This window comes from Merops nubicus, unplaced genomic scaffold (genome assembly GCF_000691845.1).
Source record: "Merops nubicus isolate BGI_N331 unplaced genomic scaffold, ASM69184v1 scaffold4098, whole genome shotgun sequence".
NCBI lineage: Eukaryota > Metazoa > Chordata > Aves > Coraciiformes > Meropidae > Merops > Merops nubicus.
In genome coordinates this window covers 61,666-80,381 of record NW_008627588.1, presented here as the reverse complement: position 1 = coordinate 80,381, position 18,716 = coordinate 61,666, and the positions used below count along the sequence as shown (strand labels likewise).

Below are 18,716 nucleotides of genomic sequence, written 5' to 3'. Positions count from 1 at the left end.
CTTTCCCTCCTTCCTCCTGCTCTTTGCCACTCCCATGCTTCTGGCCTGCTTGGTTTTGTTTGCCAAGACCTTTGATTCTGCAGCAGTGTAAATTTTGGCTACTTCCACTGAAGTTCAACCAAATGTGGTGGGCACTAAAATAACAGTCCCCGTGCAACCGAGAGGAGCGAGTTGGGCCTGTGATGTGGAGCACATCTCATTTTCCTCCCTCTTTGCATCCTCCCTCGGTCCATTTCGTGTCAGAAATGGTTTGCAAAGGTTTGCAAACCTGAGGGAAACCCAGCCAGAGAAACGCTGTTTATCTGTGACCTTCAGCAAGGTCAAGGAAGGGTGAGAGCCCTGCTCTCCACTGCTCCAGGGCATTCCAAGGCTGTGGTTTATCAGCCCTGGTCAAAGGCCACTGTTCCTCTAGTAGCCTGCCCAACTGAAAGCTTTTTATCCCTCCTCCAGCTCTGCACCCTGCCTAACCTCCCACGTCCTCCCCTTTCCCCTTTGCTCCTTCCACCTTTTGGCATCATCCCATGAAAATATTCCGCTGCACTTCACTCCGTTTAGTTAACCTGTAAAATGATAACAATAAAAAAACCCTAAAAGATTTGAAGGTATTTTTAAGAGAATTTAAATATAGGACTCTTTTCATCTCGCTATCACGGCGGTAATATAAATGAAGCAAATTAATTTTAATGCTCCAAGGTACTGATTCTGTGTCACTGTCAGTGACAGGATCCAGCCAGACTTTATGAGATGGCATTTGACTTTATGGAACTGAGCACTATGCACGCATTTACAATTTTACAGGGACTTTAAGCTGTCATGCTGAAAAATGTTTATAAAACATTAATCAAAAAATGCCTCTTTAATACAATGCATTGTCTGAAAGATGTTAGGAGGCACATATTGTAAATGGATTCTTTTTCTGACTAAAGTAATTTCTAGCAGAAGCCTTTCCCCACTGCTATGCGAGCACACAGTGTGGGGAGATAAAGAGCACTTTCTCAGAGCATTACTACCTGCTCCAAACACTTGGGAAATCACTAATGTACAGCATGCCATATTTCCATGTCACACATGACACATTTGTCTAAAATTACCCAACAGAGTTTGACATTGCAGCATATTCCATAGCAGAGCTTTCAACTGACATCTGCCAAGTAAGAACTTCAAGTAGGAGCTTTCTTCTTCTAACAAGCAAGTAAGAGTTTTCTTTTATCCTATACCCATGATGGAAGTGATAAAACAATAACTACTGGAAATCAGGGCTTTTTTTTTCTATTTTAACATGTTTATTTTATGCTCACTGAATGCCTAAGCTCCCCTTAAAGCACTGTTTCATCATTTGCTGTTTTCTATCACGTTGCAATGGGTTCAGAGAACTTAATAGAACATTTTTATTACCACTGAAACACAGGCTATTATCTCTCAAACCCAAAGCAGAATTATTGCTAGATGCTCTACTTACGTACTTCACAGTATAGGTTTTTCCCCTTCAATGTCTCCATAACAAACACTTTATCCTAAAACTTTATTGCTTACATTACTGAAACACATTCCAAATCACAAAATGCTGCAGCCTTTCTTCTCAGGCAAAGAGGCTGGGCATGAAACAAAGAGGTCATCACTAGGGCTGTGGAACGACCAGGTATTCAGGAATCAGAATGCCAAAAAACCCTCACAAAGCAGCAGGGAACATACTCTGAAGAAAAGCCTTAGCCTCTGGATTTTCAAGTTCTCCCTTCTACTCATCTATACATCTCAGAACTCTCCATGGCCTTTTTCTTCAAGTGCAATACACAAAATGAATCAAGTGTCTGATGGCATTTTCTTTGACACTCTCCAGGCTGCTCTCCTCCTGAAGGATCCTCTCAGGGGTTGATGTGAAGGGAACACTAGAAGGTCAGATAGCTATGTGTTTTCTTCAACCAGAGAAAAGGCTGGTGAAGGGAGGCATACATGGTATTAAACCCCTCCTAAGCTGCCAGACCAGGGGGTTTCTGAATTTATCCTTGCCAGGACAGTGCTCAATGAGCACCTGAATTTTTACCAGCCACTTTCAGAATAGTATTGCATGCAGCCTGGTGACTGCATGGTTGGAAAGGGGGGTGAGATCTGGGTGAAATCCAGTTGAGAGGATTAGAAAAAGGTTGTTTGTGCAGACAGCTACCAGAATGGCAAGATGCTGCTAATCTCTTGCTTGAAAACTTCCTTGAGGGTTTCCCCTGCAAATCACATTGCTATGGTCAGCTTTGAGCAAAGAGAAGTTGATATCCTGTGCCTATCACCAGTGAAGGCTAGCCAGGGACAGAAGGTGTTTCTTGCCCTTGCTCAGACTCTGTTACAACACACTGAGAGACCACAGGAGAAGGTGCTTTTGACAAATTAACTGGTTAAGGAATCTTTTTTCCTATATCAATGCCCTCTCCAAAGCACTGAAGTCATGTTAAAAGTTCAAACACATTTTCACCTTCATCCCTCTCCATGGGGGAAGAACCATAGTTTACCAGAATACTCAATAAGCCCTCACATAGTATTAAATGACTTACCTCTTTTGGAGGACTACAATTATTGGGAAGGCTCTGTACTGAATCAGAGCTCAGTGGTCACATATTGGCCATAGAGCTATGCTAGGATGTATGAATTTTGCTGAGGTGCATGTTCTGTTGTGATAAAGGAGCAGGAAGAAGAGAAATGAATGAGATTTGGATGCAAATAATTGCATCAAGACTTCCATAATTGCAACAAGACAAAAAAAAGAAGAAAGCCTAATATGCTTTTCAATGCTTTTACTAATTCTTTTTCTTCAGGTCACTATAACTCATCACAGAAATGAGGAATTTAAGTGCAATGCAAGTACAGCCACTAGGAAACAGGACATCTTGATCCCATCAAAATTTTAAGTAAATAAAAACGTAAAAGCTGGAAGGGAGAGAAAGAAAAAGTAGTTTATCTATTTCTGGGTTTTCAAGGGGTGCATCCAGACTGGAAGTGATGTTTCAGGAAGAACAGAGGCAATCTGACCAGCTGCTGACAATGAAACATTTAACAGCAACAACTGAAGACCAGCAGCCTAGGCTCCAAACCACCTCCACCCACCTGGCAATAGGGTAGTAGTCATTCATTAACAGGCAATTCAAGAATTAATTGAACCACAAAATGTCATATTTTAAATGTGACTTCTCCTAAATCTGGCACCACAGTGTGGGCACAGCAACCACATCACATTTTGGTGCTTTATTGCTTGGCTGTCAGGTCACTCTTTGTACACATAACATGTTCAAGGCACAGGGTAAATTCTGCCTTGCAATTCACTAGCAATAGCTAAGCTGTGAAGTTTAAACAGAATTTATACACTTCCTTTCCTTCTCTGTAATTCTTATAGCAAACACTTTTTGAAGGTTTCATAGGCTAGACCTACTAATGAAATGAATTCTGGACAAAGAGATGGGCAAACATCCTAAACCCACGAAACAGTGATTTGCTTAATTTGATTATTTCCTTGAACATTACTTTCCACATGTAGCTGAGGCTAAGATTTCTCAGCACTGAAGTTCTGTGTGGATTATATTTACACATATTACTAAAAAAGGCATTATGAACAAATTTTATAGCTATTTCTATAACATTTGTAAACACAACCAGGAAAGGATTATGCTCCAAACGGCTTCATACTATCCTTTAATTAGATTATTAGAGTTTTTTTTAAGCTTTTTTCCTCCTGAAACCTTGATGCAAAGGAAAACATGATCCATACATTCATTATAAAAGAAGAAAACGCTTCTTTTCATAGAGAAAAAAACATTTGTTAGGAATATTAGCATAATTTTTCCTTTAATTCTCTCTTCAGATGGTTTCTGTGGCCAAGAAAAGAAGGTATGAGGCCAGAAAAGCTTTAATGCTCCACTCATTTGGGAAGGCATTCTGAGAAAACAGTTCAGTACCTAGAGACATTCAGGGACAATATTTCCCAGTCTAAAACTCTACGGACCAGTGTTATGTGCCTGCAGTGGTCGTGGCAGCTTTTTGGGGAGGCTCCCTCTTCCACATTCCCAAGGCTATCTTGTAATAGATTTCTAAATTTTGCTGCTGCTGTTGATTTTTCACATCTTTGCACCCAGTGTTTTAGAAGTGTCTGGAGTCAGCAGCTTAGGCTGGCTGCCAGAAGGTGCACTGAGAGCAGCAAGTGTAGATGCAACTCTCTCAGGGAGACTGAACATCATCTTCAATACTCGCCAGCTTTAGGATGGGTGACACTTGTAGCCTCTGCCAGCTTGAGGTAAAAAAAGAAATCTTGAGTCATGTCCAAACGTGGGTCTTCCCAAGGGTAACCTGTCAGCTGTCTGCTGAATATAATGTAGTTTCTTAAAGCAGATAAATTAACTTCAACTCTTTTTGCTGGGGAGGGAGGGCTCTTTTGTCATTATAATTTTACAGATGGATATGTGTGTTTATTTTTTTTTTATTATTATAAAGAGGTATGAGCTTGCTGTCATTAAAAACCTGCAATCTGGTTTTTAGTGTCTGATCCAATTATGTGTACATCTGGGAAGGCACACAACCAAATAAATAATTGGAGAGGTGCAGCTCTGAAATGACAATTGTTATTCATCGATCTCTTTCTGCGAGTCGAGATTGAGAGATGTAAACTTCAAGTGAATGAGATCTCCTGGGTGAGATTCTTCAGTTCAAACACAGTAAACAACTGTTGTCCTCTGATGCACATTTTAGTACTGCTGGAGGCAAACTTTCTAAATATTAATAAAAAAACCTACTACTGGCAGAGTATATAGATGAAAAGGAAGCCCTGAGAGCTTGTGCAGAATTTCTTGCCACATTCTAAGTCTAATGAAAGAAACACACATTTCAGGACAGAAAGGAAAGGAGATTCCCTAATTTCATCTAGTATTTCCCCTTCTGGAATCACAGAGAGGTCAAAATTGAGTAAACTGCAATAGATTAGGCATGCTATTGTGAACCTTGTGATTAAAAAAAACAATAGAGAACCAGGTACTTGGTGTCTAAAAGCCACTATAACCCACTGGACTATAACATTTCCTACTTTCAGACTGGCCTGCCAGCACATTCCCTTCCTGAGGGTACAGCCCCCAGGGATGCTCTGGTCTGAAGGAGACAAAGAGGGGGTTGCTTGCCCAGCCACATATATGAGTGGCAAGGGAAAATAAAAGAGATGCTCCAGCACAGACCAACCCAATGAGTACAACCTACTCAGAACTGTCAGTCTGAGTCCTTGTGGAGACAGCCTTTTCAAGTGGAGTGGTGGCCTCAGTGTTACCAAAATGCTTGCACGTGCAGAATGGCATCTCTACCTTGGGTGGATTTGTCTGTGCAAGCAGGAAACATTCATGCTGTTGCCAGTTACAGAAGTCTTCAGCCTGTCTTTGACCTGGCTTATATTCTGGTATGGCAAGGGGAAACAGCAGCATTTCCCAGCCATTCTTTGGGATCTAACAAGAAAAAAGACATGCCAATTACACAGTAACAACATGACTGGTCAGACTGTTTGGTAAGAACCAAAGGTTGGTTCTAGAAGGCTGTTGAGCTAGGAAAGGCAACCTACTTGCCCTCAAGTTAGGCTAAAAACAAGTATGCTAACCTGAGAAAAGTGCAGTAGATCTGGGTGCTTCTGCTCCCCCCACTATCATCTCAGGTAACACAAATCCCTTAGCTCTCATTTTCCAGAGACAGAGAGAGAGAAGACAAAGTGAAGGGGAATCAAAGAACAGAGGCAAAAAAAAGCCCAGCCAATCACTTGCTGCTCCTTCCAAGCAAACACTGGGTGAAGATTGAAGAGAGAGAAAAACTTTTCATTTTGGTCCAAAGAATCACAGTATGAAAACTCATTAAAGGTTCTAGCAGCCACTAAGCCCCCTGAAAATGGAATAGGTGAGAGTTTCTAATTCTATGGCAGTAGAGTGAGGGGCCCACACTGACCCAGACACAGCCTCCACAAGACACTCATTCTTTCAAGCATATTTGTCCCATCAGATTTGCTTCTGCACCCACCAATTCTAGGCTGAGTAGCCGCCAGATCATTTTCACTGACATCACTCCATCAAATATCTGGGGGAGAAATGAGACTAAAGGTCTGTAAGAGGTAAGAAAACATGCAAATTCAAGCAGCAGTAACACCAAAAGGTATGACACGATGCCAGCAGTAATGTTTCCTGTTCTGCTCTCAGAGGAAAAGTTTAAAAGTAGAAGAGACAGTATCAATATTCTTAGTCTTGAAAACTTTCAGAAAGCAATTAACCAGGATTATTTTCTAGGTCTTTAAAGTCAGAGGAATTACTCATACATTTATAGTGAGTTAGCACCTTGATGAATCATCGCCTCAGAGGACAATTCTCTGCCAGGAGCAGAGAAAAAACCACCAGGTTTCAAAAATACCACAAAGGACAGCCTGAATACTCACTTAGGGCAATACAACCATTTTCACCACCTTACTTTTTAGGATAGAAAGATTAAGAGCTGCCTCCTTCTTAAAATACAAATGATCTACCTTTTATCCTAACACAAGTTAGAAGAGTTTTGCATTTTTCTATCTAAAGGAGAAAGGTGATGATCACCATGCAGTAACAAGAGTCTGTGCTTGATTAATACATCATTTCACAGAGTTTGGGTAAAAGAGATGAAGCAGAGACCCAGCTAACATTAAACAGCAGTGGTTTAGGCTGTGCAAATGTATTATTTATCTCTGGAAGATCTTGTAAGGAGGTACCTGTGGAAAACATGAGCAAGGTGTGAGCAGACTGGAGCTCTGGGTGAGCACTCTGGCACACCGTGGAGCTGGGGAACTTTGGCATGGGCTGGTTAATCCAGAGCCTACCTGATCTGCTCCCAGACAACTGAGGTGTCTGTGGATTAAACTGAGTTGTCTGTGAATCTGCTTGTGCATCACAGCAGGCTTTCAAGAATTGTTCAGCTACAGACTGTTCCGTACTTGTGCAGTAAGAAGTTGAGTCTTGAGAAAATAACTTTGAATGAAATTAAAACACTACAAAAGAAAGTTAGCACTTTGGCTTTTATTTGCAAAATGAATTCTGTTCTTTCCCATAAGTGTTTTCCAGCCTAGAAACTCAGACTGTGTTACTTCAAGAATTCTGTGTTGAAAGAACTGCTGCACTGATCAATCCAAATGATGAAAAATGCTCTCTGCATCACAAACAACACCCTGATTTTATTATAAACTAGGGATATTTTTGTTGTGTTGGGCTTTTTTTTGGTCCCCCCCCAATATGCTGTACAGTACTAACATTTGTGGCAACCAAACTAGGTAGCAGTATTCCCATTTTTGCTGATAGTCTGATTTTACACAGCAAATGCAGAGAATAAAAGTGACCATGTTTTCTGACAATGCTGCATTTTACCATTGGAGGGGGAACTTCTAGCTAGCAACTCCCTGCAAAAAAAGGAAAGAATTTTCTGTACTTGGCTACAACTTTTGTTTAGGTACAAGCAACAACTGCAGTATCTTTTTTAGATGAGCCACACTGATAGCTCTGCACTTCCTTAAGGCTTCTCCTCTCCTCACTGAATGAACTCCAGGGAATGGCATCATGTCGGGCTTTCCAGATGGATTATGTGAAGCCATAGCTCAATGTCATTTTCAATAGCAAGGCTCATAATTAAAGGTCAAATAGTCACTTCATCTGCAATCAATCAATAGAAGAAGTACTAATACTAAGTACTAATCAATCAATGGCAAATGCACTAATAAAAGCCATGCATCAAATGTCTGCATATGTGTGTGCTCACATGTACTCTGCATATATGTGAGCAGGGAGAAGGAGAGAAAGAGAACAAAGTGTGGGTGAATATGCCAGAGGGCAGTGTGAAAGCTGTATTTGTCTTTACTCCTTCTAAGTTTATATCTTGTTTCACTCATGAAGTGAAATACAAATAAATATTACTTTTTCTGTGTATGTGATGTGCTGTATTGGCTGCCCAAGCACCCACCTCCATGCAGAAACAGCAGCTTGTGTTCCTAAGAGACACAAAGGCACCTTCCCTGTGTAATTTGTCCTTACAGGAACATGCCCTGCACTCTGATCTTTGAGACAAAAAGTGTGTCAACTGTTCTGTCTACAAAATAAACCCCAGCATATGGGAACAGCACTCATCTCTGTGCAGAGCAAGCACTTATTCATGGATTCAACAGTGGAAGTGGCAGTTGGCCTCATGAGCATGCACTGCATGGGAATTAGTTGGTTTCATAATATGGTGTGGGAGATAGTGACTTATAAAAGTCTCCTCATGCTTCTCCTATTACCACTTCTAAAGCTTTAAAGCTGTCAGCTCTTCTCCCACTTTAGTTGGTGCCATTCTGAGCTCCCCTGGGGACGGGCCACATGCACCTATTTGGAGTTCCACCTGCCAAGCTGAGAGAAATCAGTTTCAAAGTGAAAGAACAAGTGCTGGGGGGTCATTTATACACCACCACTGGAATCTGGAAGGCAAACAAAGCAGAGCTCCACAATGGAAGTGAAACCAGACCCTGAGCTCTGTGCTTTCAGGTGTAATGACAGAGGAAGAGGGAAAAACTCTCTCTACTAGAAGAAAACAGAAGGTAGAAATGAGAACAAAAGAGCAAGGGCCCAAAATGCCCAAGTTTGCTCTTCTTTCTGCCAAGATCAGGGTGGACAAGACTGTGCTGTGGACAGATTTATTTATCAGTCAGATATGGCTGATCCCTAAAAACAAATTAGATCCACTCTGCTTCCACCTTGAGTGAAGGAATAAACACCAACTGCTGTGGTTAAATTCCTGTTGACACCATCAGCTCAGGGGCTTGCCTCACTGCACTGAAGCTTTATAGAACCCCATCCTCCTCCCTGTTTACACAGAAATGCAAGTTCATGCAGCTCTATCTTATCTGGAACTGGGATTAATACCAAACAGAGTTAAAATAGCAGCAGTCTTCAAACCAGCCAAAGAGATACACAGCAGCCAGCACGCCTACATAGTGCACACAGAGTGGGGGGCACAGAATTGTGCCCAGGCCCTCAGGCTTACCAAAGATGGGCTCCCAGGAAAAAGAGCATTTCTTTCCCCATCAGAGGTGGTGCTTAATTCAGGACACACTGCTGCTGGCCCCAGACAAGGCAAGCCAGGGAGCTCCAAAGAAACCTTGACAGAGCTGAGCCTCTGAGAGGGAATGCAGCAAAGGAAGCACAGGTCCCAGCTACCCAGTGATCTCAGCTCAGTCCCTGAGCAGTAAGGAGAGGTGGTGCAAAAGTGCAAAGCCCAAGAACAAATTACAGCCTACAACCAGCCTTCCAGGAGGCAAACTGCAGCTCTTTAAGGATGGAAGTAAAGCAGTCTGTCCTGAAGCTGACAAACAGAACAGTCTGCAGCCAAGAAACAGTCTCACAATACTGTGTTCTACCATCAGCCTGTTTAATTTCCACTTGCACACTTACCCATGATTTATCTTTATTAGCAGGGTAAAACACAAAGCCTGACTTGAGAAGCTGTAGGAATCCTTGAAGTCAAGGAGGGCAAAGTAATTTGTTGGTGTGCTTGGGCAAAGCAAGCTGCAAAACACAAAGCCTGACTCGTTGGGCTCTGCTAATGAGAGCAGCAGCTTAGAATGGGAAAAATGTGAGACAAAAAGTCAAGCTAGGAACCTCAAAAGCTCCCCCCTTAGTTCTAAAGGAGAAAATAAAATATAAAAAGCAAAATGTACTAGCAGAAGAAAAGTGAACAGAGAAGGGGAGACTCAGACATTTGTGGTGTTAAATAGAACCAGCTTCTCTTCTGCACTGTCACGATTGCATCCTCAGTTTATACACACCTCCAAATAGCAAGTACAGCAGTAAATTGTGACTTAGGTGTGGGGTTGCTTTCTATAAATACAAGTGTAACTCTCCTCCTCAATACTAGCTCATTTATTAGCTGAAGCTTCAGTTTCATAGAACATTTGCTGAAGGAGACCTAGTGGCATTTAATCTGTGCTCTGCTCCAAGGCAGGATCAACTCTAGCTGTCTAATTCCTGTCTGTGGCTCATCTACAATGGTAGGAGATTGAAAACATCAAGATGCAACATATTCCAAAACTCAACTGTTCTACCTTAGCCAGGTTTCCCTGATGGTTAGGTTAAATCATCACCACTGTAACAACATCCTTCCCTTTTCAAAGTCCACCTGGGAACAAGCAACTTTCTTCCTTCTTTGCATCAACCTTTTAGGCTTGTGAAGATCACTGCTCTATTTCAGCTGCCTTCTCAACAACCTCAATTGTTTCAACCTTCCTCTGGGGTCACATTTTTGAGATCTATAATTATTCATGGCACTCTGATCTCTTTCCAGTTGGTCCATATAATTTTTTAACTGTGGAGCCCAAAAGATCATGCAGATGTTGAAAGCTGTGATGCTCTCAAGCCATACAGCTTTAGCTGCTTCTCTGCAACCCACAGGACCTTGTGTGAAAGGAAATTGGGTTAGTTTGCTATGATATGCATTTGACAGAGCTACATGGCTGTTACTCATTTCTTCATTTCTTTCTACACTGTTAAAATAATAGATTTCATTATTTGTTTCAGTAGTTCTCTACAAAATGAAGTTAAACTCACTGATCTATAATTCCTCGTCCCCTCCTTGCTTCCACTGTGAAAAAGAGGCATTATGTTTGCCTTTTTCTTGTCTTCCAGGATCTCCTTCACTTCCCACAGACTTTCAAGGGCACTTGCTAACAGTTCTGCAGCACAGGCCTGGCTGAAGCAAAGAACCCTGAGATGAGTTTTGCTGTATCAAACTGACTTGGAAAACATCTCACCTACGTCCCGACTTGTTCTTCCCCTGTTTCACTTTGTTATTGACTCTATCTGTGTTCCCCTTTCACAGACACAGCCTTAAAAAGGTATATATCCAGTCACAAATGCTTCATCAAACACATTTTTTAGGTTTTGAAAAACAGAAAGCAAGTGTTCAGTGACTGAACATAAAGGATGAAGCAGCAGCAAGTGGCTGTAAGCACAACTGATTCAGCAGTGCTTTGAGAATTTCCACCCTACAATATGAACTGCAATAATTACATACTAAGGGGTCATAAGTGACAAAGATCAATGAGGTTTTGATGAATTAATTTAAAGGATGAAGCAGCAGCAAGTGGCTGTAAGCACAACTGATTCAGCAGTGCTTTGAGAATTTCCATCACAACATCCTGTAATATGAACTGCAATAATTACATACTAAGGGGTCATAAGTGACAAAGATCAATGAGGTTTTGATGAATTAATTCTAATACATAAAACTATCCAGAATATCTGCAGACTTAAAACAAGCACATACATTTTGCTCATGTTAAGCAAAGGCCTTAAGGAAGTATTATCTCTTTGTGATTTTGGAATACACATGCTTTGATTTTTCTCTTCTGCCTCCCAGTTTTTAGGTACAAGATTTTACTGTGAGACTGGCCAGATGTGCCTTACAATCTTTTCAGTAACAAACCTGAAATTTTATCTGTGTTGGATCAGGCAACAGAACAAAAAGAACAATCCAGCCTCCAACAATGAGGTGGTTTTATGGTATAACCAGCAAAATCTCAGCTGAGACCATTATGTTGTGTCTGCCCTGTAATAAGCATTTATTTAATCTGTGGAAGAATTTTATCCTATTATTAGCATCATACTGATAGCATTACTTGTCACACTGAAACCAAAACCATTTAAGCAGAAAAGCCAGCAACCAACATCTTTTTTCAGCCCAGCAAGATACGAGTGTCACTGTTATTTTGCTCAAAAGCTTATCTCCTGACTTACCCAGGGTGAGGGATTTGTGTGTGGAACAGAAAATGATAGCCACTGTGTCTGCTGGTGTGAAACTAGAGTTATTCCTGGAAAAGAAAGAGTTTTAATAACCTCTGATAGTAAAAACCTTCTTAAAACATTTAAAAAAACATATTACTTTGAGGATCCATATGCACCTTCACATCACTTTGATCAGGTCTGGTGACAGAAAGAATTCTACCCACAAATGAACAGCAGTGTTTATGGTTTTTAGGTTTTTTTTTTTAAAAGTAGAATTGTTTCTCAGTTGTGGCAAACTCTCTAATGAAAATGCTCCTGTGTGAAGGAGAGGAATTCTGAACACATGGTATGTAGGACACAACTTTATTCTAGCCAAGGTTATTTTTGCAAACATCCTATATCACAGCAGTGGCCAGCCTGCCTCTGTCAAAATAAGAAAGAGAATGACCTAATATTTCTTCTTCTAGTATGTAATGATGACAAAACACTCAATTTAGATAGTATATTGAGTCTATACTAGGAGCAGTGCTTAGAATATGTTGTTATCTTCCACTTCAGAGAAAAACTGCATCTAAGGCTTCAGACTTTGGGATTGAGGCCAGGAAGGGTGAACAAAATGACATAGGGAGAGAGGTACATGACTGAGCAACTCATGACCCTTTGGTCCAAATTAGGAATCATTTTATGAGATCCTAAATATTCACCATAGTGTCTGAGCTGGTTGCTACTTACAGCATTTTAGGTTTTACAGTTGGGATGTATCTTCCCCCAGGTTAGGTCTAGCTGTTCAAAAGTTATTTAAAAATCACTTCCAAGGCCAGGGTATGATTTCATCATAGAGAATTTGTTTTGTGGCACTAAAAAGCATAAGTATTTCTAAGACAGTGCACCCTTCTTTGTGATTCTCCCTTATGGATATTGTATAATTGATATAAAATTGATATAAATTATTATATGAGTTATATAAAATGTCTGGAGTCTGCTCTGTTGTGGCAATTCCCATTCAGCAGAGAGCTGCTAAGACTTCAGGAGGCCTGAGTGAGAGGACAATGGTGGATCCTCTGAAGTGCACCCAAGTGATGCACAAGCCATTTGCTAACACCATTCTCATACTACTATTTTTTGAGAAGTGAATTTACAGCTGTGCTTCCTTGTTGATATTTAAAAAGAAAAATATATATATATATATGTATAGCTCTACCAAACATTAGTCCAGGACAACTGTCTTTTAAGAATCACCATATAAACCTAACAAATGTGACATATAGAGAGGAGAGTGAATTGCCAGCCTGGCAAATGTATCTTGAGATGTAAAAAGTCAAACTGAGTTCTCTCTCTCATATGTCATCAGCATGTCTGCAGGGCAAATTATACCTTCAGTGACATCTGTGCAAATCCATTTTTTTCAGTGGATGAGGTATAGCAGTGATTGATTGAGATTTAACAACTCTGTAATTAACACACAAGAAAGGACAGAATTCAGGTCCTGCTCTCTTAGCCTATGAAGCTCTAGCAGAGGAAAATGCAGTCAGGACAATATGAAATACCAAAATGAGGTCACCCCTATTCAGAAACCTGCCCCTCACCCCTTTGCATAAAAGGTAGCACAGGAACCAAAGCTACCACACAAACCAAACAGCCAAAGGTTCTGATTCAGCACATTCCATTACCTTGTAGAGAAGAGGAAAGTCAAAAACATGAAGCTCATCTGTACAGAAAATACTGAAAGAGAAACAAGAGAAAATTAGATGACAGCAGTAAAGGTCACTGAAATCTCTGCAGTTGCTGTGCAGCCCCTTACAGCAGGTCAGAAGTTAGGCTGCACTAAGTCTATCTGGAGAAACCCAAAGAGAGACAACCTTTAAAGGCTGTTTGGAAGAACAATCTGTATCATCAGATCTGAGAAAGCTGGAGCCAGCATCAGGGCTAGAGAAGCTCCTTCTGAGGTAACTCTTCTGAAACAAGTATTTCCCTGGCAGGATGAATGGCAGGGGAGTTCACTGCTACGTGCTGCACATCTGTTTGCACTAGTTTTGCTTATTGGGTTGACAACATAAAATCTCTCAGACATGCTCTGGTTGCCAAGCATTTAAATTTAGCCCCTTTCTGTTTAACTAGAGGGAGTACAATGTGTAAGCATGACCACAGTAAATATCCTCCCACTCTGGGTACCTTCATCTCCTGACGAATGATCACTATTAAGAGAAGATCATCACAGGGTCTGAGCTCCCTGGGAGACAAAGGCTGGCTCCTGAGCTGGGCAGTGTGTGTCAGACAAAGCAGCTCTCACTCCAGCTCAGGCACCTTTGTGTGGCTGGTTTTGAGCACGCTGAGGGGAGCTCCCCTCTCTGCCAGCTCCCCCCATGCCCACAGGGGTTGTGGGATGCCCAGAGCTCACCCCTGCCCTTGGAGCTGTGAGGAGAAGCAGGCAGCTGCCTCCCTGGAGGCATCGTGTTGGGGTGCAGGGACTCCCCACAGAGCTGGGGGAGACACCCCGTGACCTGCACAAGCCTCTTCTGGCTGTTTGGGGGCTGTGGGGGAAGGGCTTTTACTTGCAGCAGAACCTGGGGTGGGTCCTCTCCCTTTTCCTTGCACTGCTTGTGAATGCAATAAGGCTAATGTGTCCCACAGGATAGTGCAAGCCAAGACAATACATTTGATTTTGACCCCAGTTTACAACTGGGAAACACAGCAGGGATATTAGCTATTACCACTGACATTTTCCATTCTCTCACATACATTTCCTAGGATGGATAAATGTCACCTCAGCATGCACTTAATCCTTCCTTCATGCACTGAGGAAGCAATCCATTGTTCCAGAATTACAGTTTTTCTGCAACTAAGTACATTAATTTAATATGCACAGAAATAAGCAATCCCTTAATATGTATAATCCTGTAAAGCAATAAGCATGTGTTGCTACCAATTATCCCTCGTGCATATTTTGCTGTGGCTAGAATATTAACATAAAAATGACATAAAACCATTAATCAGCAGCATAATGCAGTTTCATCTCTAACTCCTCGTGCTCATTTCACATCCTGGTGTAACACAACACACACCCTCAACCAACACATCCCATGGGGGTACAGAAACTTTGTCTAGAATACAATGTGTCTATCAAATCTCCATCACTTCCTTGGGTTTTGGTTTTATAAATATTAAAAAACCAAAAATAAATGTCTAATACGTTCAGTTTCAATCCTTGTGTTAAGATTCTTACCAAGGTGCTCCAGTTCTCCACACTGGCAATGAAAATGTACAGAATGATTTTCAGCTTATTGCACTGCAAGTGGTAATTATAATTACACAAGGTACAAATGCAGAGTGGCCTTGCTCAGAAATGAAAGGCAGGCAATGGAATCAACCACTCTGTATCAACTCTTCAAGGAAGAACGTGTCTTTTTAACTAAAAAACTTTTTTTCCCCCCAAAGTAGTGGTCAGCACAGTAATATGACTTCATTCTGAGTTTCTCTGCATGTTAAGTCAGAGTGGAACATTTCCATATCCCTCTTTTTCTGCTGGTAACTCTGCAGTGACTTCAGTGCATCTGGGACGTGGCCCCTCTCAGGTACCTATGCAAACTACCCCCTCCATTTTGAGAAGAGCCTCCTTAGCATGGCCTCTTTCTTTGCTTCCAGAATAAAGTATTTTTACAATACCATTTATAATTCCATGTAGTATTTCACACAGGAACAGCGTTTCATAACCCAAAAACCTGCCACAATTAGGATAGAATAAGAACTGACCCACAAAGGGCAGGGGCAAATTTCTTATCGACTTCAGGGGAAGTGGAATTTATAGAAGATACATTATCTATATTAGACAGAAACCTGCACATACACTTCAAGGTAGGTGATGTATTGATTTCTGGAAATTAACAGTTTTAGAGTGTATGAGATGTGATTCATGCTGTAGTATACTCTAGTTACTTCTAGTTATACCAGTAATTTCTTACTAGTTACTGAAACTGCTGGCTCTGGACAGTCTGAAGCAAGACATGAATCCCCTCCTGGGAGAGGAGACAGTGCCTGTGGTGCCACTGCCTTCCCCTGGGAGGTAGGGATCTGCACGTGCACTTCTAACTGATGGCAAGGACACCAGCAGTCTGTTCTCAAACTCTGCAAGAGATGTGTTCATCCACAGAAATACAGCAGCACATCCCACCTCCCAACTAGTTTCTAGCCCAACTTTCTAGTCCAGCCCCTAAGAGGTCTGGTTTACTAGAGGCCTACAGGTATTAAAAGTACAAACCAGTATCCCTGCATCCCCACCCAGCTCAGGAGACACCTGAGGCACAGATAAAAGAGCTTTAAGGCTGAACTTACTTATGAACACTATGATAATCAAGCTGAATTTATCAAGGTCGATATTGGGATTGGCAAAAGTATCACAGAAGGTTGTGTAGATGATCATCAGGAGCACACAGCTGCTGATAGCACCAAATGGAGGCTTCTTCCTTTCAAGCCAGTCCTTGATGTATCTCCGGACAATCTGAAACACAGAAACCAACAGGTTGCCTCTTTTCAAAGATGCAGGGAGCCAAGTTGGGCATCACAAAGTGAATCTGACAGCAGAAAGGCACAAAGAGAAGAGAGTAATTTGGATGACGGCCACAGTGGATTTCAAAGCTTCCCTGCCACACAAGTCTTCTTCTGGGGGATTTAACATTTGTAGTGCAACTTCCACTGGGCGTCCATAATGAGAGTATATTTTCAAGTACATTCAAATCCATCCTTAATCATGCCAAATGTTCTTTGCTAGCTGTCACTGAGACGTGCCCATTAAGCCTCCCCAAAGTTTATCTCCTCTGCTGATACTAATGGATGTATGTAATTATCACAGTCCCCTTTGCACCAACAGACAATTCCAAGTGCAACTTTGGGAATCTTAAAAATCTGACATCTTCAGGAATTTCACGATGGTAGATAATCGAAAGTGATCCATGGAACATTTTAATATTTAAATAGCTAGCGATGCACCAGAAGTTTTTAATTAAATTATAACTCAAGCTTGAAAAGCAAAAGTGCATGTGTTGTGGGAGTTTAAATAATTTAAACTCTGAATATCTAGAGTTTTTGTAAATCCAAAGACAAATGCCACTTGCACGCTTTTAGAATACCAGAATTAACACATGAAAACAAGGAGACCTACTGTACTTAGTGCAACTTTTACACGTTCAGGAAACAGAATCTGAGGTTCTTTTCCCATAATTTTTTAGAAACAAGTATAAATTTTAAAGTAACTTCAACTTTCATATTATGCCAGACAGGACAAGACTAAGCCTCAGCAGATACAATGCATCTATTTCAGCCCTGCCTGGGGAGCTGCTTTTAGTTCTTCTCTTGACTTCATATGGTTTGAAAAAACTTTTTTTTCAGCTTTTATCTTGCCTGATTTCTCTTGAGACCTCCCCATGTTCTCTGTTACCAAGATCTCTCAGAAATAATAGCACGAGGTCGTTGAAACATTTCTACCAGAGAAATTTCTACCAGTACCATTGATAAACATCACCACGATCGGCTTAATAATACAGCAGATTTTAGAGATATTCAAAATTAATATCAAAGCATCATCACCAGTGCCACCACAGGACCTTTTCACACACAAAGCTGTCAGCTTTCCTCACTGCCTTCCCAGCTTGTTTGTGAGTCTCTCAACAGGGAGGTCCTGGAAGCAGCCACCCCAGTCAGCACAGCAAAGAGGCTTCAGTGACCCCACGGCAGGGCACGTACCAAAAACTGGGCACATGGGGTTCACACAAAGCTAAGCAGGCTGAAGGCCAGCACTTCCCTCCCAGTCCTGCTGAGGAAAAATAACAGATTTGCAGGAAAACATGTCAGGGAATTCTTAAGGCCCCGGTGCAAACGCTCAGCTTGAAAATTTCAGGCTTGGCAGCTGTGAAAGAGAGAACACAACTCGGAATCCGTGGCCAAACTTCTGGAAGGGCTTCAGTGGAGCTCCTTCAGCCACCTCCCAGGTAGGGTAGGAACAAGACACAGCACTGATGAAAGAGACTCAAGCAAGCTCAGTGGAGGTATTTAGTGTGCAGTGTGAAAGACACCAAAGGGGAACACCAGATTAGTCTAATCTTTCTTAGCAGATCTGGGACCCTGAAATCATCAGAAGCAAAAAGCGCCAAACTTCTGGAAGGGCTTCAGTGGAGCTCCTTCAGCCACCTCCCAGGTAGGGTAGGAACAAGACACAGCACTGATGAAAGAGACTCAAGCAAGCTCAGTGGAGGTATTTAGTGTGCAGTGTGAAAGACACCAAAGGGGAACACCAGATTAGTCTAATCTTAGCAGATCTGGGACCCTGTAATCATCAGAGGCAAAAAGCCAAGTCTTTCACCTCTAAAGTGAGTAATTCCTAAGGAAGTTTTTAAAAAAAACCAACAACTACTATCCCTTACAGTCACACTGGGGAAAAAGTAAAGCTACTTAAGACCACCTATTTATTATGATCCTTCCAGAAGATTTATACTGAAAGTAATGAGATGTTGAAAAAGAAAAGTGATGGCTCATTATGCCACAGTACAACTCATACTGGAGGTATTTATTGTGAAAACTATAATCTTGTGTTATAATTATAGCATACATGCCAATAATAACTTTATATACATAATTATCATGGGCTGACATAAGAAAAAAACATTTTAAAAATGAAACTGCCACCAGTATTTCCTTAAAATCTTCAGTTGGTTGATATCTTCTTTAAATATCCACACTTCTCCCTAGTCTGGAAGTACTGTGCATCAACAACCATAAATACCACTATGGATTCTCACTGTACATTGGGTTTTTTTTTCCCCACAAAATTACATAGTCAGACCCTATGCAGGATGAAATTGTAGCTTCAGGAAATCATTTAATCAATCCAGTGTCGTGCTAAAGGTATACTGTAAAACCACAGACAAAATACATCCTCTCTAACACAGAATCCAATACATTTTG

General features: G+C 41.3%; 1 protein-coding gene across 1 annotated transcript in view; it reads right to left on the bottom strand.

The window, feature by feature from the left end:
- Positions 1 to 18,716, bottom strand: part of LOC103778744 (sodium/bile acid cotransporter 7-like) — a 42,621-nt gene that overhangs the window by 6,856 nt on the left and 17,049 nt on the right. The window contains exons 4-6 of the mRNA XM_008946352.1: positions 16,092 to 16,257; positions 13,433 to 13,484; positions 11,775 to 11,848 (exon numbers count right to left, since the gene is read on the bottom strand). Of these exons, the coding sequence (XP_008944600.1) occupies positions 11,775 to 11,848; positions 13,433 to 13,484; positions 16,092 to 16,257 (292 nt within the window). The remainder of the gene's footprint in view (positions 1 to 11,774; positions 11,849 to 13,432; positions 13,485 to 16,091; positions 16,258 to 18,716) is intronic.